Raw genomic sequence first — 27,254 nt, 5'->3', positions numbered from 1 at the left:
AGACCATGAAAATTATAACACTTGGCTCTTAAACTGCAAATATACATCAATACAGATGTATTGTTAAAAAGAGCTTTTTAAAAATCACTGACATTATTTCCATTTTATGGATGAGGAAGACTGATGGGTTGGATAATGGAAAGATTTACCAATAGTCCGGTGCCAGAGCTAACTACTTATCTGTTTCCACTGGTGAGAAGAGAGCCTTGGCTTTCTACTGGCCCAACCATTTGCATGCAGGTGATTTTCAGGGGAGATAGCGATGAGAAGCAGCTACCAGGGAAGCCCCATGGGCTGCTGACTAAAACACTGGGCTGAGCTCCAAAACATGTTCTATTCCCAGCTCAAGACATTTTAAATTGTAAAAGGAATTCTTCCTGGACTTGAGATACCTCACAGCCTCATAAACCTGTTTACCTGTAGATAGAGTCTGTTTTTAAATGCAGCATGCAGTTACTTGGTGCTGAGAAAGAAAACAATAGTTTCACTTGCTGCTATCCACAAATACTCTGTTTTCGGGGGGTCGATCAATAGAGCTCTGGACTTCCTGTCAGACAAAATAATGACCTCTACTCACTGGCTGACTAATCTTTCCTACCTTTTTATGTAGTATCATTTCTCAAAATATTAATTTTACTGGTAAAGCACTTCCCCTTTTACAGCAAAGAATTTCAAGTTGAAGGTCTTATTCTCTTTTCCTCTAAGGCCATTTTACACTTTTTTAGGAAAGCAAGAGGCATAAAGTATCTTTATGTTAGTCATTAAGGTCCCATATATTATTCATCAATGGCTAGAGTTGATTTTAAAAATCATGTTTAGCTATCTTCTCAACACAATATGCACGAGTCTTTTCTGTAACTGTGTCAGAACTAGAGCTCATTGTGTTGGGATGATCCAAAGGCAGACTTGCATCCCTTGTAAATACACCGGGCAAGGGTTAAACTAACTAACTCAGGCATCAATAGTCATCTAGCTATGACAGCACTTAAAATATTAAAAATAGCTCAGAAGAGGAGTTTAGCAGAGCAGCGTAATGGACAATTTTCCCCACTGGAACTGATAATTCAAAGCAGCAACAGTGTGTGTTGGTAGTCAGCTCCTAACTTGGACTCTAGCAAGCAGGCAGTCTATCTGGCCTACTTTTAGCTCTGAATTTTTTAAATAGTCCATCTTGTTTCCCCACAAATAGTCTCCAAGGATTTTACTCTGTGGGGGGAAAAATAAAAATTTTTTTCCTATTTTTTCTTTTTTTTTATCACAGTTGCAGTTTCAATCAAGAGAGGCGCCTGAAATTAGCTCTTCTGCAGAATGGAAATTCCACTCCCCATACACCTCTGACTTGGAGGGTTTTGTTATCAAACATTTTAGGTCTTAATTATCTCATAAAAGGTGCTTCCCCAAGGTACAAGGAGAGGCAGGGGTTGTTGTGTTGCAGGCGTTTGTAGCGCGCCATGGCTGAGGCATGCACTGCAGCCCTGGAGGAACCACAGCCACCAGAAACCCTCCCTGCAGCCATCCTGAGGTTCTGCCCCCATGGCTTTCCTTGGGAGCTCTGCTGTTGACTTCAACCAGGGCAGGTTTTCACCACAAAACTTTATTTAGGTGTCAAAAACGTCCTTTTTCTCAGATATCCATGTCCACCTCAGCTTGTTAGCATGCAGGAAAATGGGAACTGACGTATTAGATCTCCCCAGAAACCTGTCAGTTGCTTAAAGGAAGACACAGGAATCCCTGCAAGAGGCAGTTACGGGATTATCCAACTACAACAGAGTTGGTTTCGTCCTAACTTTTATCACATAGAGGTTGGCTTAGAAGCATTCCAATTAATCTAATGATATGCTGGTATTTACCTCACTTTTGATTCAGTCACCTAAAACTCACTAATGCAATTCTGGATGTTTCTTGTGAGCGGAAATATATTGCTGAGCAGGTTCCTGAGATTTCCAGCTCCCAGTGTCTTTTTTTATACTAGGTCTCTGGGACTGAAAGGCTTGTTCATTAATCCACAGCAACCACTAGCCCCGAAACTTTGGGATACAGATATAACTACCCTTTTACTCGAGCACTGCCCGGTACAGATATTAACCAAACGACTGCACGGGTGTGAAAAGCAGTCGGAGAGCAGTGCTAGGTGCAGCTGGACTCCCCGCAAGGGCTCCCTGTCCTGTTGCAGTTGGGACCCAATAAAAGCCATCCGGCTCCAGGTTCACTCTGCGTGTCTGAGGCAGACCCATCCCATCCATACAAGCAGCTTGGAAGGATGAGCATTGCTATTTCTCTGCAGAGCCCCACCCCGCCTATTGCTTTTGATTCTGCTCTGCATTTTTGGGGGGCGGGAAATCTAAAGGCAGGTGAGTCTTGTGCCTGTTGTTGTCTATTAGTATGCTGTTCTTATCAGCTGGGTTACCTTAGCAACTGGGCTGTATTTGACTTTATGCGCTGCCAGATTTGTTTCTTCCCCTTCAGGAGTCTGAGGAAAAGCCAGGTAATGTTTAAACCGTTCAGAGGCACATTGTCTACCACTGTATTATTGGTTTGGACCATAAAACTATTGACTGCTGTTGGAATGAGCACAGGCAAGATTCTTACCCTGCCAAAGTCATGAAAGAGATCTACCTCCAACTTTGCTTCTGACTCGCCTCAGCCCCTTGGTGTGCCACACATCCAGAGAGTACGGGGGTGTAGCGTGAACCCCGCAGATTTGTAGCAAGACACGTATAGGTGTCTTCTCAATAAAAACAGTCTGACTGCCGAAAGTGAAAATGCAGTCCCCTGTTAAGGGCGCATCAGCTATGAATGACTCACATTCTACTAAAATCTACAAAACAGCGCTTAGGATGGGCGTAGGCTCTGTGCTAGCCCTGAGCCCGGGGAGGTCTTCCACCCCAAAGCTCTGTGAGGACAGTAGTTTGGTTGTTTTGTGTGGGGAGAGAGGTTGGAGGGGGAACGGGATCAGGGATTCTCCTCCCCCTTTGTTTGAAAAACTTAATCACTTCTCATAAACTTGTGTGGGAGGGGAAAAGACAGGAGGAGTTAGTTGAGTGAATCTTTCACAAACAGTGCTTAAAAAAAACTGCTAAACTGATGTTTTTACTTTGTAGTTGAGCTAGAAAGCTTCTTTTAAAGGAGGATAAGAAAAACAAACTCAGCTGATTGAGCTATTAGTTTTGTAACACTAGCCATTTAGAACTTAATCATCACAAGCCACCGCACTTCAAAACACGGCACCTTGGTCATCAGTGTCTCCTCAATTTATCCGCTCGGACCAGAGCCCCAGTGCCCGCATTTGCTCCAGATGTGTCGATGTGACATTTATGACTGTGTCACGTTGTAGGATGATCTTTTTTTTTTTTTTTTAACTGATATACCAGTAAAATCCTTTGTGCAAATGCAGTTACACCACATTAGTTTATTTTCCTTTCTGTACAAAATAGCTGTACAGGCACAGTTACTATACAATGGCATATGCTGGGTGGTAGGGAGGGAGAGTGGGAAAGGAGGCAAAGAACAGTTATGCCTGTATAGTAAAGGGAGTAAAAACCAACAACGAAGCACAACGTGGGATTTGAAAGTTTTGCAGCAGCTGATACCATTAGCCCTCACAGAGGGGATGCAGCTTCCTGTTCCATTTAATTTTTAGTGTTTGCACTACAGTAATACTTATAGGCTCTATTGTGCTACAGTCCCTGCCCCAAAGAGTCTACTGTCCAAACAGATATGGTAAATGTAAAGAAAGGAAGGGCACGCAAAGGTGAAAGGTGTTTTCAGGAGTTGTTGGTGAGAGGTGTTGGCAAGAGAGAGCTATACTGCATAGAAAATAAAGTCATGCAGTACAGCGTATCAGTAGACACCATCTGACCAGTCCCCCACTCAGAATTGTAGGTTAAATTTACTTCCAGATTCTACTGACTAGTAACACCTTTTGTTACGCTATAATGCCTCACATTTACAGGCTGCAATTTGTTAAAGAAATGTATTATCCAATTTAAAATTGGAACAACCAATTGCACTACTGGTCAGTCTGCTATTTCCCTGGTTTTTTTCTTCACTAGATGTCTCATCATGACAGCAATGCGAGCTAGCCATAAACTCAAGAGGCTGTGTATATAACGTACACCGAGCTATCTGCTGTTGCTTTTGTCTGTTGCAGCATTTAAAGCTTGCTGTAATGTTTCTGTGATACAGCCACTTCTGTATTGATGTTGCAGTCATGTCCTCCAAGCAAAAGCAGAACCTGCCCAACTGTGCCCATCTACTACTGGGACAATAACTCGGATTCTTGAACCCAAATCTGTCTGGTCTTTTTTTTTTTTTTTTTTAAGTTACAAATCATCTACATGTGTAAGGCAGTAAACACAATGGGTGTTAGTAGTAAAGGCTTGAACTTAATTCTCTCATATAGTTATTTGGTGGTTGGTAAGTGACCTTATTCCAGAATGACAATACGGCTTTGTAAGTAGAAACCTTCTTGTACAAGAAGGTCCAGTCGTGGACAGGCACGTCCACACAGACCTGCCGTGGCCCTTGCTACTGGGAAGAGTCTACACCAGTCAGGTTCCCAGCCTTCAAGCTTACCATCCATCCAGTGAAGTGCATCACTGTTTGATTCATTACTATTTCCCCTTCCAAAGTTGCATCACAAGCTTCACTGTGGTGAATTTGTATCTAAATTGAAAATGATTGTTGTATCCTCCTTTGCAGAGGACAAGTGCTGACAAACCAAGCTGTAGAGACTTAGCTTTTGTCGTATACTTCCTTAGAGGTATTCTACTTTTGTTAAGACAGCACCTATCATTGCTAATACCATAGGAGCCTACCTGCATATGTGCCTGAGACTGCCAAGGCTGTCTTCACCACTGTCATGAGGCGTGATCCCAGCAGGGTCTGACAGCATGGTACTGCCTGGTGGGCTTTTGTGAAGCACAGACTTTGTCTGGGGGTAGCTGTGACAAGACCCACCTCCAGTCTCATCACACAAACAGTTACAAGCTACAGCCTGGCAAACTACAGAAAAGCACAACAGTGGTTCACTTTAGCATGCTAAGTTGTAAGTGGTGGGGGTTCAGTGCCGGCTTTCTGGGCAGCTGGCCCTCCTTCCCGTAGGACAGCAGCCCATACAGACAGGTTGGAGCCTTGAAAGAAGCTGGAAGTCTTGGTGTAGGCATGGCCTGTCACTCCCATTTGGATATGACAATGATAATGTCACTGGCCTTGTTTAATCACTTGCTCTTGCAGCCATGTACACTTTTACATTTGCAGTATATGCCACATCTATTTTAAGCCCCTTGTGGAAAGCCAGACTTCTATAAAGAAACTGAAGTATGGATGAGAGTCAAGCTCATCGAGTTCATAAGAGGAGTTTTCATTATAACCTTGAGAGTCATCTTAACATGGCATTAACAATTAATTTCAGCATGGAAGTGTGCCTTCCCTGCCAATTTAACTAATGACACTCGAGCAATAGCTGAATGGCGATAGTTTGGATAGGTGGTTGCAGATTTTCTGTGAAGTGTCTTGCTTTACAGCCGCCTCCATTCTTACTGCACCGTTACAGGAGCAGAAATTGCAGTCAGGGCTTGTTCTGATCCACTCAGAAGCCAGGACTGACCAAGCCATAGGAAAGCTCAGTCATTTAGATTTCATCCTTCTCATTCCTGTACTGCAGCATCTACATGCCATGGCTAGACAGATGTGATAAGTGCGTTCAGGGTACCCTCAGCCTCCATTGCGGTCAGCAGGATGTTAAACACTTTTTAAAGAAACTGGACTTTCAATGAAAACGTGCCCATTATTTTCTCTGTATATTGCACGCTTTCTTCAGGCTAGAGTTATGTCGGTAATTCAGATTTTCTTCTACAAAGCAAGCTTGCATCACTTGAAACCCTCTTAGTTAAACCAGGAGCGTACACTGTAGTGTTGACAGCGTTGACACTACACTCTCTTCAGAGACAGGCCTATTTAAGTCTGGTTTTAATACTAATTAGTTAGAAGTGGCATACAAAAGCTTGCATCAGTTTATGTTAATTCAAATGCACACCTTTAAACTGGTAAGACTACTGTATTCCGTCTCTGTTGAGGGAATGGAAGGAAGAGGGTTGGAGTTTGGCTGTGTCTAAATGTGGAGACTTAACCCCAAGAAGGGGAGGTCACATTTCAGTTTTCTGCAAGGGGCCTATTAGAAGTCGCAAGTTTGCAGCTCATGAAGTCCCTTCAGGGGGGGCTTCCTGGGAAGACGCCAGGAGCCATGTCCTCCAGCCATGCCCACACCTCTCAGAGCGCTCTGGGCCTTCTGATGGAGCGCAGAAGTGAGGTTCTTGGGCAGTAGTCTCCTACAGACGATGATTTTCAGGTATTGAAAAAAAATAAAACAGGAGTCTAAACCTGAGGGTGAACGGAGCTTGTGACGAAGATACTGGAGATTCTCACATCGTAGGGTCAAAAATTATTACTCTTGTTGGGAATGCCTTGTCTGTAGTTGCGTCACTCCTGCTTTTGCCTGCTTCTCTAAAGTACAATTCAGAAGATAAAGCTTCATCCTTAATTCTTAAATTCCCATCATTAAAGCGTTTGGCCAGTTTTCTGATGTCATAGTGGTTGTGAGGTGTTTGTAGGATGTGCATGTGAGCGGGCAGAGGTTGGATTTCTTTCCCTTTTCCTAGTCATTGCCCTTCATGAGCAATTAAGGTGAGGAAAAGCCACAGGAGGATCAGAGGCAGGTTTTTAGCGAGATATATGGAAGAGTGCTTTCTGCCACTGTGGTGGAGCAGGAAAAGAACAACACTTGAAGCTGATACTGGAAATACCTGTCTGTTTGGTGAGGATGGGGGGATGGAGTGGGAGAACAGGACAGGGGAAGAAAAAAAGACATTTTTTAATACAACAGACTTTAGCTTGCAAAGTCTTCATCTATCAAACTGTCTCTGGCTCATCCATTACATATTCTTTGTGATTTGAGTGCTCCTTTCTACAGCCACATGAGGGATATGAACCTTTCGGATCCTCCTTCCCTTTACACATTTTTATTGCCAGAGACAGAGCTTGGCCTCGTCTTTCTGTGTTACTTTTACAACCTCACAGCACAACTGTTTGCAGCATGACAGTCTCAGGTTTCTGCTCTTCTTCTGCCTGATCTCCCACTCAGCATTTGGGTACAAGACAGAAGAAACATACAACTGTTGTATTGTGCGATCTGGCAACCTCTTCCCTCAGCCCCAGCTTGAATTTACTGAGCTGAACAAACAGTTGTCTGTCAAGAGGTTTCTCCACATAGAAACATTGGCTTTACTGTACCAGCTCACCATCCTGCTTCCAACAGCAGCCAACATTCGTGGAAAGAAAACTTTTCCCTCAGTAACCTGGACCCAGATTACCATATAGGGATGAGCCAGGACTGCTCCATCTCAGGATCAGTGCTCCCCCAGTCCTCAGAGCCATTTAACCCCTTAATCATGAGACTTGGTTGCTTTTTTCTTGTAGTTTTGTCTGCTAAAATAAGTATGTCATGGAATTAGATAGATACTGAGGCTGGATTGTGTCACTATACAGGAGTAAGCCTACTGTAGCATTTCTTTTTTTTAACAGTGTGCTGTCTGTTGTTTTCCCAATATATTTTTGCCACAGAAAAGGCTTTCAGCAAGAATACAGGAGCTGATTTGATAAGATCCAGCCATATGTCTTTCCTCTACTTTGCACCAGCTTTGTTTTTCCTCCCTCTCCATTTGTGTGATGTGAGCAAGTTAGCCGAGTAGTTCTCACCATACTCCTGAAACAAATACCAGTATCAGCCAGGCTGGTGAGCCTCATGTACCAGTTAGATAGCCCAAAGGTCCATTTGGCTTGTCCGGAAAGCTCTGCCTGTTGCACAGTATAGGATGTGGTTAAAATGCAATTAGAGCTCATCTCCGTGGCAAGCCTAAACCAAGTCAGGATGTAGGAGTTCTCTCGCAGTCTTTTTTATTTTCCGTACAAGTGAACGGCCATTAACCTTTGTGATTTCTTGGTTCTGGCTACAGTTTAAACAAATCCAGATGCCCCAAAGTAGCGTTATCTTCTCAGAGACTTACTGACCTTCTCAGGCGAGGGGGATGAGCACAGACAGTAGGCTGAAGCTCCGCGGGACCTTCTGGGCCTCTCCCTCTTTCCTCCCCATCCTTGCCTGCCCCGCCAGTTTAGTCTTGCCACCTTCTTTGTGCTGGCTTTAGCATTTACTAGATCTTCCTGCAGGCAGATTCGGCTCGCAAATAGCAGAAAGCCGGCTGGTGTTTTTTGCAGGTTTTGTTTTCTTCTGTTTAAGTGATTTAAGTCAGCTCACGGAGAAATCTAACAACAGAGCCAGCACAAGGTAAGCAGCAGGAGGAAGGGAGGATAAAATGGAAGGGAGATCAGGACCTTCTTCTTGCAGCAGCTATGGCCAGCTGAATTTTACCAGTTCATCATTTTGATATCGTGAGCATCACCACGTTAGCTATCCTAACCACACTTCAGGTGTGCTTACGGAAACCAGAGTACCAGAGAGCTTGTAGAGAAGTTCTGTTCATTAGTCTCAGTTGTGAACGGCTGCTGTTTGCTTCACTGTGAACAAATGCAGCTGAAGCACAGATCACCTTGTAAAATAAAGGGGCCCGAGCTTGGGAGAACTCTTCAGCTGGTAGAAATCACAGAACCATTTAAGTCAAATGATATCATGCTGGAGAAATTTTAGGCTAACCTACTCAGCAAGGGGTAAGGCCTCAGCTGATGTCAGAGGGAGTATGACAACATTACTTTGGCATGATCTCTTCCTCTGTGAAGCCATGTTAGTTTCCAAGTCAGTCATCAGCCAGACCGAAGGCATTTTATATAATGATCTTCAGTGCAAGATGTGGGTGGGTCTCGCAAAACATTTCTGTGGTTAAGAGCGGATTTTGGTAGTTGATACATGAAGAGGGCCAGCTTTGCTTCTGCGCCATGGGCCTCACTTAAACAACAGGGGTCTCAGATGCAGTGTGTGTTTTAGGAAATATTGCAATGCAGGGGAATGTTATATTCTGAACAAAAGAGGTCTTTAGCAGATGTATGCCTATACTGTGAACAGCATTATTTAGTCTAAGGGAGCACAGATGTAAGACCTCTCACTACTGCAACATCAGGACTACCAGTCTTGTGTCTACCTTGGCCAAATGATACTAGAGAAGTCATTCGTAATGGCTGGACAAGTGTCAAAATGCTAGGAACCTAAGGTCCATAATGTTTTATTTATAGATCATTCTGAGATGGTATTTCAGTTCTGAAGGATATATGTATTGCTATCTTATAGCCATTAGGAAGCATTTATATGCCAGTGGTTTTTAGGTGTGTATTCAGAAGACTGTGCCTATAGACTTAAAGGATACTTGAAATGAAGAATCTGTAACACATGCTTCCATTCACACAGTCTCTATTTGACTGTCACAAGGGATTCTTAATGTCAATATTACAGTGTCGTGGTTTAACCCCAGCCAGCAACTAAGCACCACGCAGCCGCTCGCTCACTCCCCCCCAGTGGGATGGGGGAGAGAATCAGAAGGGTAAAAGGGAGAAAACTCGTGGGTTGAGATAAGAACAGTTTAATAATTGAAGTAAAATAAATTAGAACAGTTAAATAGGCAAAGCAAAAACCGTGCACGCAAACAAAACAAAACAAGGAATTCATTCACTACTTCCCATCAGCAGGCAGGTGTTCAGCCATCTCCAGGAAAGCAGGGCTCCATCACGCGTAATGGTTACTTGGGAAGACAAACGCCATCGCGCCTAATGTCCCCCTCCTTCCTCCTTCTTCCCCCAGCTTATATACTGAGCATGATGTCATATGGTATGGAATAGCCCTTCGGCCAGTCTGGGTCAGCCCTCCCCCCGGCTGTGCCCCCTCCCAGCTTCTTGTGCACCCGGCAGAGCACGGGCAGTTGAAAAGTCCTTTACCACTGTGAGCGCCACTTAGCAACTACTTAGCAAGAACAAAACGTCAGTGTATCCTCGACATTGTTCTCATCCTAAACCCAAAACACAGCCCCATACCGGCTACCAAGACGAAAATTAACTCTATCCCAGCTGAAACCAGGACATACAGTCTCCCCTTTTTTTGTAACATTACCAAAGCAGCGCTGTAAGTGTGGGCAGTAAACAGACATTTTCAGCCAGAGAAGAGAAATTGAGTTTTACGGTGCCAGGGAGGAGTGGCTGAGGTTTGGGCACTTCTGCCATGTGAAAGGAGAGGTTAAAACTAGAGCGAGGAGGCAAGCTTGCTGCTATCAGTGGGGTTTAAAGCCAGCACTTGCTGTTTATGGGAGAGATGTCTTCCTGCTCCTCAGAACCCAAGTGCTCTGTCTCCTCTCCTCCACCCTCTCCCGGGCTGTCTGTTTTTCTTGTGCCTAGTGTCAACCCTGGCAGCCAGGCAGCAGCCACGAGACTGAGTGGGCAGGCGGCCCCCAAGGCTTTACTGGAGCTCTGCCGACCTCGGGACTGTGCAATACATGGCTGTTATTAGCAGGAGTGTGAAACTACTACTGCACATGTAGGGCAGTGCTTATGGGGGACATTTTGAGAGCCAGCTAAGTACTCTACACCTTATCACTACTTTGTGCGTAACTATAAAAATCCCTCTAGAAGCATTAAGTGCAGGAAGAAAGTTGTAGCTATGCCTCTCCATTTGAAGGCACAGTTTGCCCTAATTCCCGGCTAATTACCTAGTTCAGTCTTGCCCAGCAGTACAGCTGAGAAAATGGTGGGACATGGAAATGCCTGCTTTCGGGAGCCCTACCACATTGCTGGACCTTTCCACTTTGGCTAGGTTGTTTGATACCTCATTGCCCTAAAACCTCTCAGTCCCAGCTCTCTCCACAACTGAATCCCTTTGCCTTCAGATGGTACAAAGTTCAACCATCTGAGTTCACTTTAAAAGAAAGTACATGTGTGTGTTAGGGGGAAGTGATGTTTTCTTGTGCTACAGAGACAGAGTTACTTTCTAAGTGAGCTTATTTTAGCCAAAAGGCAGGAAATTGCAGCATGCCCAAACAATTTAGGTACCAGCCCTCACTCTACTCCCTTATTGAATCTCCCATACTTCTAAACTTGCTGGGCCTCAGCAACATCTGTGTGCTTTCTTGCCGTCGCTTGCTAGCCAACACACACCCAGTGGAGTCACTCACTAGCCAACACACACCCAGTGGAGAGTCCCCCCATGTGACTGCTCTTTCCGGGGCCTTCTGACAGCCAAGGAAGTGATTTAGTCTTCATGGAGTCATTCACACCATCCAGACTTTCCTCAAGCAAGTCATTTACACTTACAAAACAACCATCCACATACAAGTCCCTCTCTCAGTTTCTCCGTCCTTCCTGAAAATACATGTAACAGCTTTGACCTTCCTGGAGGAGGCTACTTTCTTTATTGTCTTCACCAGTCTTCTGTGGAGGTGTCTCTTTTCCCAGTGGAGAAGCTCCTTTTAATAGCATTTTCTAGCATTGCCTCTTCTTGGGTTTTCACCAGTTTCGTAGGCTGTGGTTTACTCCAGATGGGTTCTACTATACTCCAAATTCATTACACTCGCTAAGAGTTGTCAGGTAGCCTTTGACCTGTGGTCTCTATTGCCCTATTAAAGATGGTCACTACTGGCCTAATAATGGTAGATTACTTAGTTGTTACTCCTCTGTCAGTCAGGGAGACCCCTCCAGAACCTCATACTTTTTTACTGTGCAATCTATGGAGGAAGATACCCAGGGTGTAAATCATTTGTGGTTAAAAAAAAAAAAAACAAAAAAACCAAAACTGAGTGCCTGTGCTCGAATTCCTAAAGATCTCCCATGTGAAACTTGAAAGAAGGCAAACTGATTTAGGTACTCTGCAAACAAGAGCTCATACATTTAACTAAACTGTGCTGCCATGCATCAGCTGGTCCATGATAACTAACAGGGTGCACACTCATTAGCTTTCAACAGAGGTGAGAAGAAATGCTTTTTATTTCCAATTTGCAGTGGCCTGAGACACAGTTGTCACAGTTGCATTGATGCATGCCAGCTCATTAAATTACTGCAATTCAGTCATATATCTGAATTTGCTGATAGACAAGTGTAGCTTTTGAAGGTGAGTTTTTAAGTGGTTGTAGGAGCCAAACAGAATTTTCAAGAATTTTCAATTTTCTTGTTGAAACAGAGATTTAGAGGTCTAAGATACTTGGGTGGTTGGGTTTCTTTGCAAATTCCACCAGCCTACTAAATACCTCTGCAAGTCTGAGCAGCTCAGTCAGTTTAGAATATGGGATGGGGCCCTTGATCACTTGGGACTTTTCTTGTGAAGATCTCAAGATGCAGATCTGAGTTCTTCTCATTTGAGGAATATTTATATTCAAGCTTAGCCTGAATCCATTCTAAAAATTAAGTGAACAACAAAAAACAAATCTGCACTTGAATCCTACCTCTTCTCAGTCTGAAGCTCTGTTGTTAGTCCAATAATTTGCCACCCAGACATCTTGGGCTGAATTTTTATGTGCTTGCTTGTTTTTTGTGAAGGAGGGGGGCACAGTGTGCATGAGGGGGGGCAAGTAATGATAGCCAATGGGAAATAACCAGAGCCATTAGGTTCAACTAGAGTTTACTTGCTAGCCACACTGAGGTGAATGTGCAGCCCTGGCACAGTGCAATGCACGTTGCATGTGCAATTCCAGTCAGCTGTCAAGGAGCCATCAGCTCCTTGAAACTCTTCCAGGGGCCACTGCAGAGAGGATATTAGGGGTCTGCCATCCCCATCAGTAAGGGTTGTATTTATACACTTGGAAATTTTCTAGAGCATAGTTATGGCAGTATATTACTGATTAAAAATATCATCGTATATTGCAAATAATGAGGTGAAAGTAAAGTTTAGGGTAAATCATATATCTGCAAAACTGTAGATATTAGCTCTAAGTTACTATAATTGGAGGGTGTCTGCCCTGGGCTGCACGTTCAAGAACGTGACAGAGCCTGACACTGACTTGCCTTTGCGGGAGCGCCATCCCTCCAGCTGACCCCAGGGAGAGGCACTCCTTCCAGGACACTAGCAGTAGTGGCACAAGCAAAACCAAATGACTGACACTGGGACACTGAATTCCTGCAACGCCCTCCCGATGGGGCCGTACGCCAACCAACCACCTCAGCAAACTTCCACCAGAGTCCAAAAGCTCTGGTTCAACAACAGACCCACATGTCCTTCCTCTCTTCCCTCAGGTTTCTAATAAATTCCTGCCTTGGCCAAAAAGTGTCTCTTTTTTCCTTGACGGATATCAGCTAAGTGAATGTTTTCCGACTTGAAACTGCTCCCACCAAGACAGAGCTCTCTTGCAGATGAGGTGGGGCCAGGCTGAGCCCACCACAGGTGTTTAGCCCAGCACTGCCCACTGATGGTCGTGATGAATGATTCATCGCTGACATCACCTTTACAGTGATTTTAATCAAGGACTGGACAGAAAGAAAGCATGGAGATCTTTGGGAAAAGGTGATCTAAACCAGTGAATTCAGCATGAATAGTTGACAGGGACTATGCAGGTTTTATCACAGCTTACACAGGATGATGAAAAAAGAATGGTGGTTTTTGGAACGCAGCGGTGTTACCAACTCTGACCAACTGGTAAAATGTGCCCTGGGGAGTCAGAGCTAGAGGAATCAAAGGAAAAGGAAAATTAAAAAAAAGACGGCAAAAGTTTTTGTTGTTTTATTTTTAATTAAGATGCTTGCACTAAAAAATAATTTCCTATACAGTTTTTCATTGAAAGAGTTCGAGAATGAATTGCATGTGTGTCAAGGAACCACTTACGTGGCCCTTACTATACTATTACCTGAGCACCTCCCACATTATTAAAAGGCACAAACTAGTAGAGCAATATAATCTCCCTTCCCTTGTTCCTTTTAAATGAAGTCTAGAAAAGAAGGTTTTTTCTAATGTGTGCATGACTAACAAACTAAGTGTGTGTGAGTGTGTGTGTGTGTGTGTGTGTGTGTGTGTGAAAAATTATTGGTGGAAAGGTGATGGAAGAAATGGGTTTTGTGAATTTGTGAGAGGAAAGATGACAGCAATTAAAGTGTTAGTCCAAGGCTTTCAATTTCATGCTCTTCTACAGACCTCCCACGTAGTCCAGGGGCAGTCCAGAGCTGTGCCCAGAGCTGCACAAGGGGTTAGCCGCAGCGATGTTGGGCATTGCAGCGTGTCATTGCAGCCAGCTACCTGCTTGGTATCTGCAGCCGTGGGGTAAGCGGCTGGGCTATGTATGCGACTTGGGCTGGGGGGACAGGGAAAGGAAGGCTCCTCTGCATCTGTGTGCCAAGAAGGGACCCGTCTAGGCTGGTCATTGGCAAACGCATGCGGAGGAGAATTATTTTCTGTCCTGGTCCCAGCTGCAGGTGCCTTATTCTGGGTGAGAGGGAGGAAGCTATCACTGAACAACATGCGCATCCATGAATGAAAAAAATGGAAATTGGTTTCATTTTTTAAATTAAAACCCAGAAAAATGTCAAATGGGAATGGACATTTTTCTGTGAAAAATGTTAATGGAAATAAGGTTTTTCCAACAAAAAAATCTGACTGCCTCTTTTCCTGCACATTCCTCCTCTTGTAGATGTCACGGATGAGGTGACCATCGGGGTAGGTTTCAGCTAGAACGGAAACCTGCAATTTTTGCCACATGTCATCTCTCCAAAATGCTTTGCTCTCCATAGGAGTGGTAGGGAGAGTCTATAGTAAGGGCACTGGCAAACTAAGCTCCGGTTTTAGAGACACTACAGGTTTCAGAGATACTCTTTACAGTTTGAAAATGGGAAATACCATCAATAATGTTAATATCTCTAACCGTTTCAGGTGTGCTCATTAAATGTGTTATTCACATCCCTTTTCAAAAAGCATTTTATATTCTCATCCTGAACATGTCATCATCCCCACTGTAAAACGTACCAACCCCAGCCAGACAGGAATAGAAAGGCAGGCTGACAAGAATCCATTTTAGCACCCAGAAGCTAGATGCCTTTGGTTGCCTGCCCTTTAACCACTCCAACAAGCCATCTCTCAGAGCTTGGGTTTGCTTTCAAAGGAAAACACAACTATACGGCCATCTGAGGGATCTGGACAGCTGAGCTATAAAAACCCCGTTGTTTCTGACAGCGGCAGAACCCCCAGCTCTGCGCAACTGGCTTTCCATGTTTCGTAGTTGCCAGTTACTACGCGGCGCTGCGCACGCACACGTTGCAAGCAGGAAGTAGGAGCAGCTCAGCTCTTGGCTTCCCCCATCTCAAGAGACTGCCATGAAACTGAAAAACACTAAACTAAAACCTAAGTATCTGTTAGACCTTTAATTAGCGACCTAAGGAGTGTTTGCCAAGAGGAAATCTGAATTCAATTATCCAAATAGAAAGTATTTAACCTCTCAATAGCACTCAAGTAATTATAATACTTGGGTTTTTTTTCAGGAGCCTTAAAAAATAAAACAAAATGCAAATTCAAAAATGGTAGAAGGTATCAATTTCCTATCACATGGAGTATACAAAGGAAAGCTGTAACGTTGCCCATGCTTTAGACCCCTCATGTTAGCACAGCAAGGGTCAGTCTCAAGCAGGGAGAGCAGGTTGCAGGATTCTTGATTTCCCCACTGAAACAGCCAGCAACAGTATCAGGGCCAGCAGTGGTAGTTTTATGTGTATCAGTACAACCATAAACACCCAACTAAGATCAGCAGGTCATCTCACACAGCTTGTAAGGCGATAAAGATGCTCAGTCAGTGTCAGAAGGACTAGGATGCATCAGAAGAGGCTGAATGTTCCAGTACATTTTGCAAACATCAGTCGATGCCAACCAGGCCATTTGCATTTCAGATTGCAGCAGCTGCTTGAGCCCTGATCCCAACTGTCCTTTCACTACACATCCACCCAAAAGTTTCCAGAATTAATCCCAAGGGAAAAAAGTCAATATTTTCTTGCTGCTCTCTTCACAGACTGTAGGTTGCTTTGGGATTATGTTTATCAGCTGCTTTCTGACAGCCGGTACGAAAATTTCATCCGATGGGAAGATAAGGAATCCAAAATATTTCGGATAGTGGATCCCAACGGGCTGGCCCGGCTGTGGGGAAACCACAAGGTAAGGAAACAGAGCAATTTTCCTCCTACAGCACTTCGCCTCTTGTAGCATCACAGGATTCACTTATGAACAGGGGAGAAAGGAAGAAAGCATGTGCATATAAACTACTGCTGGAAAGTTGTAATCTTTCATTCCATGCACATTAGCAATATAAAGCATCCAGCCTCAAGCACTAAAACCTATCCTTCATATAGAGAACCTGTTGGTTTGGCTTAAAGGCATTTAGTTATAAATGCATTTAATTATAAAATTACATGGAGTGCAAGAATTAACGGTCCTTCTCTCTCAAGGCATCTCATTTCTTCCTGAAACCCGATGCTAAGGATGTTCTGGTTAGATGTGGTCTACAATGAGCTGTATGCCACATCTCAGCAGGAGCTTTCTGTCTGTGCTCCTGTCTGCACCAACATTCAGATTTCACACGCTGTCCTGTGACAGACACCAAATGCTGCAGGATTATGTATTTCCTTTTAAGAGGGTAATTCTGCTTTGTTCTCTGGAAGGCAGTTACTGATTTTTGCAGTTTGGGGCTGAGTGTGTACAGCTATATCTATATGAGTATATGCGTATGAGTATATTCATACGAGTATATGGGTAGTCAGCATGGATTTACAAAAGGGAAATCAGGCGTGACCACCCTGATATCCATCTACAATGAAATGATTAGCTCAGTGGATGCAGGGAGAACAGTGGATGTAGCTTATCTTGAGTTTGGAAGGGCTTTTGAGGCTGTCTCCCATAATATCCTCATAGACAAACTAATGAAGTATGACCTAGACAAGAATACAGTGAGGTAGACTGAAAACTGGCTGAACTGCTGGGCTGAAAAGGTTGTGATCAATGGCACAAGATCCAATCACTAGTGGTGTTACCCTGGGGATTGATTCTGGAGCCAATACTGTTTAACATGTTCATTAATGACCTGGATGATGGGACAGAGCGCACCCTCAGCAAGTTCTCAGACAATAAAAAACTGGGAGGAGTAGCTGATAGACCAGAGGGTTGTGCTGCCATCCAGAGGGACCTGGACATGGTGGAGAAATGGGCTAACGGGAATTTCATGAAACTTAACAAGGGGCAATGTAAAGTCCCGCACCTGGGCAGGAATGACCTGGGGAGGTGTGAGACGTTACGTTTCCCCTCATTAGGTTTCATGAGACCCCAGGTGTGGGACTGTTTTACTGCTCAGACACTGAAGCAGGTTGCCCAGAGGAAACTGTGGAGTCTCCACTCTTGGAGACCTTCAAAACCCAACTGGACACAGTCCTGAGCAACCGTCTCTGGTTGGCCCTGCTTTGAGCAGAGGGACTGGACTAGGTCATCTCCAAAGGTGCCTTCCAACCTCAGCTATTCTGTGATTCTGCAGATGAGTATACATAGCCTATAATTTTGATAAGGTCAAGATTTTCTCATGTGACTCATTGCTTACAAGAACATCTGTCTTAGAGGTCTTGGGCTGCAACACTGGGAATGGAGAGTTCTGCCCTTACTCAACCTTCATGCTACTAATGGGGCCTTGCAGTCATGTCTTATGTTGGGTGCCTAAAACTGAAGGTACTTCAGACCACTAGCCACTTGGGAAACGCAGTGGCCTTTTAACATGTAAGAAATGGAAAGAGCACACATGGTATTTCGGGGGGCTTCCCAGTGAGCAGAGTCTAGATTTTGCAGGGAAAACATTGTCATTGTTAGTGTTTAATTGCCACAGGAGCTCTTTATATGGCCTCCCTTTCAGAGCTGTTGCAGTCAGGGCAAGCAGAGGAGGTCTGCTCTTCAGGGGCATTTTAGACAGGCAGGTCAGGCTCATTTAATAAAGCCAGGTCAACGCTACAGACCTCTGCCTCATCTTGGACTGACAGAGCTGTGCCAAGCCAAACTCCTAACATGGAGGCTGACAGAGCAAAAGCATGCTTCTACTAGTTCGGCATGTTTTGCCCATGGCAAGGCGGCTGCTTTATACTCGTGCAAACACGGCTTTGCCAGTATAGTTGTCTCTCCGCTGGGAGTTTCTTTTCCAGCATAGTAACCGGTGCTCCTTGTACCAGAAAAATGCTCTTCATGTAGACGTAGCCTAAGGGACTGATCCTGCTATCCCCAGTCAGTACTATGGGGGTTGCCCACATACGGGTCTGCCGGTGCCCATCACTTCTGCCGTGCGACGCTCGGCTTCAGCAGGGCCATACCTCAGTCGCCCCACAGTGCTCTGGCTATGGCCGTTGGGGTCAGCAGCTCCCAAAGTGAAGGGGAGGCTCTGTCATAGAAGCAGATGTACAACCTAACGGGCTTCTTGATTTACACCTGTATGACAAGAGGAGAAACAGGCTGTCAATCTCCACAGTGCTCTGTAAGCATTAACTCGTTAATGGAGGGGAGTCCCAGAGGAACAGCGCTCTTAGCAGGGATTGCTGACAGATTCAGTCTATTGGCCGCTGCTCTTACGCTTTTAGAGAAGGTGGTTTCATTAACAACAGGCCTGTCACATCCCGCTTGGCAGGAGCATCTCCCTCCGTCTAATGTCTCCTCTTGTGGTTGATGAAGCCTTTTGTTACCTGTGATCCAAGAAACTGTAGAAAAACCTCACTTGGAATTTTTGTTAGACTTTCTTGCTTAACTTGCCCAGTACGAAAAGAGACCCCCCAAAAATTGGTGGTGAGGGCTGGAGGGGCAGGATGGGCCTGCAAACAGCAGAAGAGTGGAACATGTAATTTCTTGAACTGACTTGGTTACTTTAGCTAGCTGTGATAGTTCTGCAACTCCTTTTGGGGCTTAGGAAGGTTTTAATGAATCATCTCACCATGTTTTTCCTTTTTCTTTTGAAAAAAACAGAACAGAACAAATATGACTTATGAGAAAATGTCCAGAGCCCTACGCCACTACTACAAACTAAATATTATCCGGAAGGAGCCAGGACAAAGGCTTTTGTTCAGGTAATTTTTTCTTCTCTTTGCCATTCCTTTCTACAGACAATTAGTTTTTGAAGATGGAGGATGGAATTGTGTGTGGGATACTTCATTGCCACAGCTATAACCCAGGTGACAATGAGCATATATTTGTAAAAGCTGTCTAGACCAGTGCTTCCCAGCTTTCAAGGCAACTGCACCAATTTACAAAAATACTGGCCTGTTTCAGTGATCAGTGAAGTCAACAGAAGTCTTTTCACTCGCTTCAGGCAGGCTGCGCCGTTGTTTAAGACCTTAGCTAAATGATTCATGATCTCAGCCAAACTGCTGGAAAACCCACCCCAAATTCACTTCTCAGACACAGCTGCTGGTGAAAGCTAAGCAGGGATCAGGCGTTTCCTCAAGTGCATGAGCATCACAGAAGACAAGTGCTGATGACCCTGTCTTCATTGGTGCTCCCTTCAAGGAAGGAGGGACATGCAAGAGCTGTTCATAAAACCTCACGCATCGGATTGGATGATACAACCAAGAATGTAGGAAATAGTGCCCAAAACAGCATAAAGCAGGTAGTTACTTGTACAAACTTGAATGCAGCTGGCAGAGAGCAAGAGCGCTCCAGTTCTTTTCAGCCAAGACCAGCAAATCCTAGTGCATACATCTGACCCACCGAGCACTGAACTCAGACCAAAGACTGCTTTGATGTCAGTGGTCTGGATCTAGTAACGTGCTTGGAAATGATATCAATAGGAAGGCAGTCTTGGAGTTTGTTTTCTTAAATAGCTAACAGAACTGCATTAGCACTCCAACTATCTACAGCTGAAAAGGTTTCTGTGGAATGTCTTGTTTATGTCAGCTCTTAGAAGGAGACTTAGACGGGGGAAGGAGAGTGAAGGAAGAAGGAATCACAGGCAAAGTCAACTGCGTGATTTTAATTCTTTTCACGGAAAGTTAAAACAAGGTTGCTCCACCAGCAGCAGTACCAAGGGAGGCAGCCTGGATTGCTATGGCCTTGTGTGAAGACTGCGCTGCCCCGGGGGAATTCTGTGATGCTGAAGAGTGAATGTGCTTATCTTGGAGCCTCTCCTTTGGTGGGGGCACAAACAAAACAGGAGTCCATCTCTTCTCAACCAGGCTGCCTATTTTCTCAAAACCGTAGAAACTTAATACCCTTGGAGACCTCAGTTCCTCTGTCAGACTTGCCCAAAATTGACCAACAGATTCAAAGGTCACCAGGGAGCATAAAACATGAACATAGAAACCTCATTTCCTTCGGAAACTGGAAAAAAAACCAACAAAGCATTTTTTGCACAATTCCCAATAAAAACTTATTGATGTTGTTTTCTTAGACCTATTTATATCTGAAGAGAAAAAGAAGAACAGCTGCAAAAAATCAAGCCATTAATGTGCCTTTCTTGGCTATTTCTCGCAAGCACAGAAATAATAGGAAATGTGACTTTATAAGTAACACGCAGGCAGTTGTCATCTGCGTATCTGTACAGAGCTTTAAGTAAAATGGAGTCAGAGAAGGGATTTCTGATAGCTTGCGTGAGTGTCTTCTGCAACAAAAGAGGTCACAGGTACTGTTTCTTCGCTAGCTTGTAGTTCTGGGTTGGCTTTTTAAAATTTAATCAAATGCTATTACAAATACCCATGCTTTGAGTTTCTTGACATGACTTAAAACACGGACCAGAAAGAGTACCCGAAGTACTGCAGCAGAGCTCACGTCAGCCCGTTTCCCACATGGTTTAGGAAACAGAGCAGACAGAAGGTAGGGAGGGCAGTGGGATCACTCTCTGTTTTGATTTCATCCTCACGCAAGATCAACAAGACAAGCACAGGGTTTAAATCAGGGCACAGTCTGGCCTGTAGGCTTTGGTGCGTTTTCACTGTGTGGCCGGGGACTGATTCACCACTTCTGCATGCTAGTTTTTCACCACCGTAACGCCATTTAGATCAGCAGCGTTCTTCCAGCATACAAATGGGAGTGACACAGCAGTGAGTCACAGCCCTTTTTTTTTCCTAAATGCATATGTGCACATGATTTCCAAAATTAGAAGGGGTGGCAAAAGGTTAGTTCCAGGCTGCGCTATGCCTTTCCTGAGAGACTCCAGATTTTTCAGACGGAAAGCCCTCAGCTTTATAACCTCAGGGGCACAAGAGGAGGCGAGTCTTGCCCTTGAGCTTCAGCAGTGATTTTTCTGGGTCAGGGATAGTAACGAGGCTCCTGTCAGTTGGTTTTGTTTTCACTGGGGCAAGGATACTGAGCATGTCATCAACCTGAAATAAAATCGGCTCCTCTGATTAACACATTTTGTACTGCTGAACGTTAGCCAGTACATCGTTAATGAAAGACTGTGAAATTTTGTAACATTTCCAGCATAAACATCTTTCATCCTAATTTCTCCAGAAGTACTTACGAGTTAGGAAAGTGATTTGTGTTTAAACTAGGATTTCATCCTTCCTGTGCCACTCTCTCTTCCTACGCCAGTAAATTGCAAAAGAAAAAGCAGAGCTTTTCCGTGCTATCTCTGTGCAGTAGTACGCGAAAGCATCCTGGCAAAGATCAAGACTGCAGGCTCGATCTGCAGGCTGGTGGATGTCCTTTCCCATTTCCTACTGCCGCCATGCCTCCCCAGAGGCACTTTCTGTTTCTAGCCCCCTGCAGACGTACCGCATCGAGACATTAGTGCTGGGAGCCGTGGCGTGCATTTGCAGAGGATGCTGCTTCATTACAATTACGCTTGCTACAGTCACACAGGAAGAGACTCCCTTTGCTCACAGTTCCTTAGCCCGCAAGCTTTTTCTTTCAGGGCTTTTTCCATTTCCCAGAACTTGTTCTGACTTGGTCCTTGGCTTTTTCCACCACTCTTCCTTTGGTGTTTCATATTCCTCTTCACTCACCTACACACAAGCCTGCACAAACCAGTAGCCCTCTTGCCTCTCCACGCCTTGCAAGTGCTTTTGCTTTGAAACGTGCTGGCCATAAAGGCCTTTGATGTTTCTGTCACCAGACACCACAAATGAGTGTCCTTGTGGCACACGGTCATCTTACATGGCAACAGCAAACAATATGAGGGAGAAGTAAATATCATTCTTTGGGAAGGACTATGGGGTTTGGTTCAAACTTGGACTTTCAAGGGGCAGGGGTTTTTTTGGCCTGTGATTTTTTTGGTTTCCTTTCCAAGTATGGAGGATTCCCTCCTCCATACTTGTGTCTTCTAGTTGTGTCTCCTACTTGTGTCTCCTACTGGTGACATACCTCCTCCTACTGGTGTCTTCCCGACACCAGTAGGCTGGGGAGAAGTTGGGAAATACTAAGTCATTGGGAGGATACAGCAAGGATGACTTTGGAAGCTGTAGAGCTCAGGGGCCTCGGTGTCCTGATGGACGTAAAAGCTGAGACCGCTGGGAAATCCGCTTGCTTCTCTGTTTTGCAGGTTCATGAAGACCCCAGATGAGATTATGAGTGGCCGAACAGACCGCCTCGAGCACCTTGAATCCCAGGAACTGGATGAACAAATATACCAAGAAGATGAGTGCTGAAGGGAACTGGTGCACCGCCTCTGAGGGTCCATGGGAGAAACATCTGCCCGGATGGCTGGCTGGCACAGTTTGGGAGGGGAAGCAACAACACAGAAGCAGTACTTGGGGTCGCCGCTTAGCTTGAAGACCATGCAGGACCTGAAGCACCTTAACAAAACAAACTAACAGGCAGAAGTGGTGCTGGCAGAAAAGTAAAGGGGAGAAAGCCTGGACTTATGCACTACTTCACTGTTCCTACCAAGTCTCCCTTGAGTTCTTTCTTTCTTTTTGGTTTGTTTCAGTTTTGGGGAGTTTTTTGTTGGTTTTTTTTTCCCTAATAAACATGGAGTTTGACTTCCTTTATCTCACATAGGACAAGACGTCAGATTATGCTTTTTTTTTGGAAGGCTTTCCTATGGAAATAGAGCGCTCTTATTTTCTGTGCAAGTCTCATGACATAACACCGCATAAAACAATAGCAACACAGAAGGGATTTGCTCAAGGGTTCCAGTTTGCTCGGATCAATTTACGTGTGCTGCCACTGGGAAATGTGTTGAAGCTACCAAAAGAATTTACCACACATACCTGTCAAATGAAGAGGAGTCACCCTTCACGCGTAGGCTGGGATATCATCCCAGCATAGCTTGGGCTCACGACGAGTCCTGCGAGTGGCTATTAACTGCTGGAATATGGACCAAAACCAATCACCTAAGTGCTCCGGGGAGGAGAAAAATAAATGTGACAAACCTCTGCAATAGACTGATGTTGACGTTTTCCCTCCCTCTAGCAAAGAAGTGATAGAATGGAGCGGGGGGGGAGGGAGGGCGGGGACAAATACATATATATGTGTATATATAGAAACGTTTCATATATATATGTATATATATGTAACCCCCCACAATATATCCACAATGCAGAATTTCAGCTCCAAGCTTTCTATAAAAAAGCAAAGGCTGAAGCATCTGTAATTACAGAAGAGAGGGGTGTTTCTTATACCTTCTAGCAATTTTGGGGTGAAAGGTGAAGGACTGTTCCTTACATCGTAGGGAGAAAGCAAAGGGACCCATCACATGGTTTGTATTGCTCAGAAACCTCTCCAGGATCATTTTGTGCTGCTGGAGAGGTAGATGATTCACCAATCTGAAAACTGGTGGTAGAGAACTAGAGACCAAATAGCTATACTTATATCTTGTAATTGATTTTGGCTTTGTTTTGGGATTTGTTTTTTTATGCCTCCCACTACCCTCCCCCACCCCACAGCTCTGCCATCAAGGGAGCTTGCCTCAGCTTGCCTGTTTTTAACATGATTTAAAAGACACAAAAAAAAGAAACCCTACAGCCACGTTGCTTTCTTGGGTTTTGGTTTTGTTCTGGTTGCAAGGTGCCCCATTTTTTTGGTTTGCCGCACTGAGGGTGCTTTGCGTGAGGCGAAGAGCTGTGCCTAGTTTGGTCGCAGGAAGCTCAGCAGTCCGTGATGCCCAGTGCAAGAGAAACTACTGGCCTTTTTCATTTCACATTGCTTGGGCCACCCTGACAGGAAAGTCTGTGGCGTCCAGCGATCCACCATCAGCGGTCCTTTTCATGGAAGGAAGGTCTAGAAGCAGAAATTATGCTTGCAAAGGGAGAAGATGTATAGAGAAACTGTGCAGGAATCACATGGTGCCTGGAAGAAAGCATGTCCACACCAGTTCATTAAAACAGAAAGCCTCTTTTATGGGAACACGCATACTAGAAATGGAAAAAATCAATAGGCTAATCTATCCCGTTTCAACCAAAAAACAAGGTACATTCCCATGATAGAGCTTTTATCAGCTATTAAACAAACACGACGTTTGATCTTGCCACATATTTAACAACAGGGTTAATCTACCCAGGAAAAAATGGCACTCGGCAATGAATAGTGTCCCCTATGTTTAAAGAGAGAGAGTCCAATCTCACAGAAGACTTACTAGTGAGTCGCAGGTCGTGGAAGGAACAGCTTTGTTAAGGGTGTAGATAGGCATCATACAAAGAGGAGAGATTTTTCAGAGCCAGTGTCTGACGAGGAACGACAGGGCATACATCTCTCCCTAAGCTCTTCCCAGGCACTTTTTTTTATTAAATCATAGTCCATATGTTCCAAGTCCCAGCACACCATGTACTTGACTTTTTCTGCCTCAAAAGACAAGACGCAGGAGTGTGTATCAGAAAGGGGAGCAGCCAGCCTGTCACCTGTCTCTGCCATAGCTCTGAAGTCCTTGAAGCTCGGGAGGTGTGAGACTGGGAGACACCGAGGGACTTCAGCCCCCACAGACCTGAGAGCAAAGGTCCCTTGAAAGCAAGGGGCCACGGAGTTCCTCTGCTCTGTCACCCTGCTCACGGGCACCCAGGTTGCGGCCATGTCTCAGGAGCTGGGGTGAGGAGGGTGTGGGGAAGAGGTGAATATGACTGACAGGTGAAGCGCGATCAGAAGTATCAATGTAAAGAAAGGCTCTTGCTGGTTCCTTGTGTTTTTAGGGTGTTCAGTGGTAGAAGGAAACCAAGTTTGTGCAGAGAATGATTCATATCCTTCACTGCTCTGGCTATGGTAATTGCATAACTGCATTATTTTCTTTTGCCTGCTGCAGCTACTGTTACGAGATGGTGAGGAAAAAAAAAACCAACACAACAACAGGGACCTTCTATGTAAAGTGCCCTGGTGAGCCACAGGTTTTTGTCATGGCCAAGGTGCACGCTGCAAAATACAGAGAACGAGAGACAATTCACCAGTATAAGCCCATACGCTCACTGTGTACGCTAGCAAACGAAGTTCATCCTCAGCACTGGGTAAGACAGGAAAAAGCAAGGAATCCTGAAATCACACGTGTTGTCCCATAAGGAAATTTTCTAGGGGAAATTTTGTAGAGGAAATGTTCACCTTTACCAAAAATGCAATCACTTTCTCCTGCAGAATCTTAAGTCAAAGGGAAAAAAAATATTTGGTGGCTGTGGAAACTCTTCCAGTTCACATGTAAAGGACATCTTAAGACAACTTCTCCACCACAGCCACAGAGAAGAAGTTCTCTCGAGGCCGATGCTAGTTGGGATGAAAATAGCTGTTGACGTCGGAGCAGGCCGATCCCACAGAGGCCCTTCCTGGCGGCCGCTGCTGTCCCCTGCCTCCTGCCAGCTCTGCGGGGTGCAGCAGGGGGTGGCGCGGGTGACACTGCAGGGGCTTGGGACCTGTTGTGGGAGTGGCAGGATTTGAACTGCTCTTGGGGTCTTGGAAGCAAGTTTACCAGCTAAGACTAAAAAAAAAAAACCCAATAAAACCAGGCTAGAGCAGCTGCAGTAAACAGATTCCCATCTACCTCACATCCAAACGGCAGATACATGGAATGCAAACACGGCATTAACCTACTGAGCTACAGGAACGCTTGGGTGCCCGCCTGGGCTAGTAAAGGCAACACTGTCTTTTCACCAACGCTGACACCCGCCTTCCCTCTCCAGTTTCTGATTTCCCAGTGTAGAATTTGCCAGCAGCAAAACAGCCAAACTTTCTGCCTTTGCCACCAAAGCAAGTGGGAAAAGGGAGAAAGAGTCTCCTCCTTGGAGACATGCAGAAGGCATCTGGACATGGTCCTGGGCAGCTGGCCCTAGGTGGCCCTGCTTGAGCAGGGGGGCTGGACCAGATGACCTCCAGAGGTCCCTGCCAACCTCAACACCTTCACACTGTGCAGTTAAGTGGGACCTTCATTGCCATCAGCTTGCTACAAGTCTGAACTAGCCACAAGCTGGTCAGGTAGGGCACGCCGCAGTTCCACAGCAGAACATTTTCTTGATTTAAGTTTGAAACCTTTTGACTGCCTCTCCATCCGAAAAACACTACCGGGGCCCTTTCTGTGAACACTAAGTCGCTGCCACCCTCCCCAGATTTCAAACTCCAGGCATGCATTCTCCAGAGCTCTTTGTCAGACTGCAACCGTGTGCAAATCCAGAATGCATCAGTTTGAGGTCTTTTTTTTAAATAAAATTCTAGTCTGTTTTTATTGATGATGGCTTTTTGTTTTTTTAAGGTGTGGGGCTAAGGGACTGAATCAAATGAATGTAACAAAACAAAAACAAACAAAAAAGCCTATTCTCAGGGCCAGTGAGTTGCAAATAATTTTTAAAATGCCTGTAATTACATCATCTCAATAAAAAAAAATTTAATATAAAAGTGGGAATGCCAAATTTTGTTGGTGCAATCATTGCTACAAGGTCCTTTCTTTTTAAAAACTATGGTACCCAAGTATCTACAGCACATAGCAGCTGTGTTCAATCAGGAAAAGAAACCTGCAGGCTTCCCAGGCCCAAGCATGTATGAACAGTGCCTGGATCTTCCCTGGGAAGTGTTGGTCGGAAAAATTAAGGCTGTGCCTTGGGAGTATGCACTTTGCCACCTGCCCTGAGAGGTGAGCAGAGCACCCCACTAGTACCTAGATGGGTGCACCTAGTTCTCCCTCCTCCTCTTGGAGAGGACATAGAGGCAAAAGTCAAAAATGAGGTGGTGTGATGTCTGTTGCATCTTCTTTATCCGGCTAAACAGGCCACGTCAAGGAGTTTCAGAGCAAGAGGTCTTCCTGCAGTATTCATCTTTGCAAACCAGTCTAGAAACCCTGCCGCTCATATGCTGCCCTTCCAGTACAGGGGGACCTTATTTCCCTGTCTTCGCCCCTAACCCAGCAAGGCACAGGGACGTCGGTGCCACCAGGTGCTGGGTGCTTGGG

General features: G+C 44.9%; 1 protein-coding gene across 9 annotated transcripts in view; it reads left to right on the top strand.

Annotated features, from left to right (window-relative positions):
- ETV6 (ETS variant transcription factor 6) overlaps positions 1-26,638 on the top strand; it is a 145,688-nt gene extending 119,050 nt beyond the window's left edge. For all 9 annotated transcript variants that reach the window (XM_082309571.1, XM_082309569.1, XM_082309574.1 and 6 more), the window contains 3 exons: positions 15,963-16,105; positions 18,932-19,032; positions 22,443-26,638. In XM_082309571.1, the coding sequence (XP_082165697.1) occupies positions 15,963-16,105; positions 18,932-19,032; positions 22,443-22,548 (350 nt within the window). In that variant the 3' untranslated portion in view covers positions 22,549-26,638. The remainder of the gene's footprint in view (positions 1-15,962; positions 16,106-18,931; positions 19,033-22,442) is intronic.
- The last annotated feature ends 616 nt before the right edge of the window (positions 26,639-27,254 follow it).

This window comes from Platalea leucorodia (genome assembly GCF_965183815.1).
Source record: "Platalea leucorodia genome assembly, chromosome: 4".
NCBI lineage: Eukaryota > Metazoa > Chordata > Aves > Pelecaniformes > Threskiornithidae > Platalea > Platalea leucorodia.
Note: the sequence above shows the minus strand (reverse complement) of the source record. Positions and strands in the feature narration are given on the sequence as shown.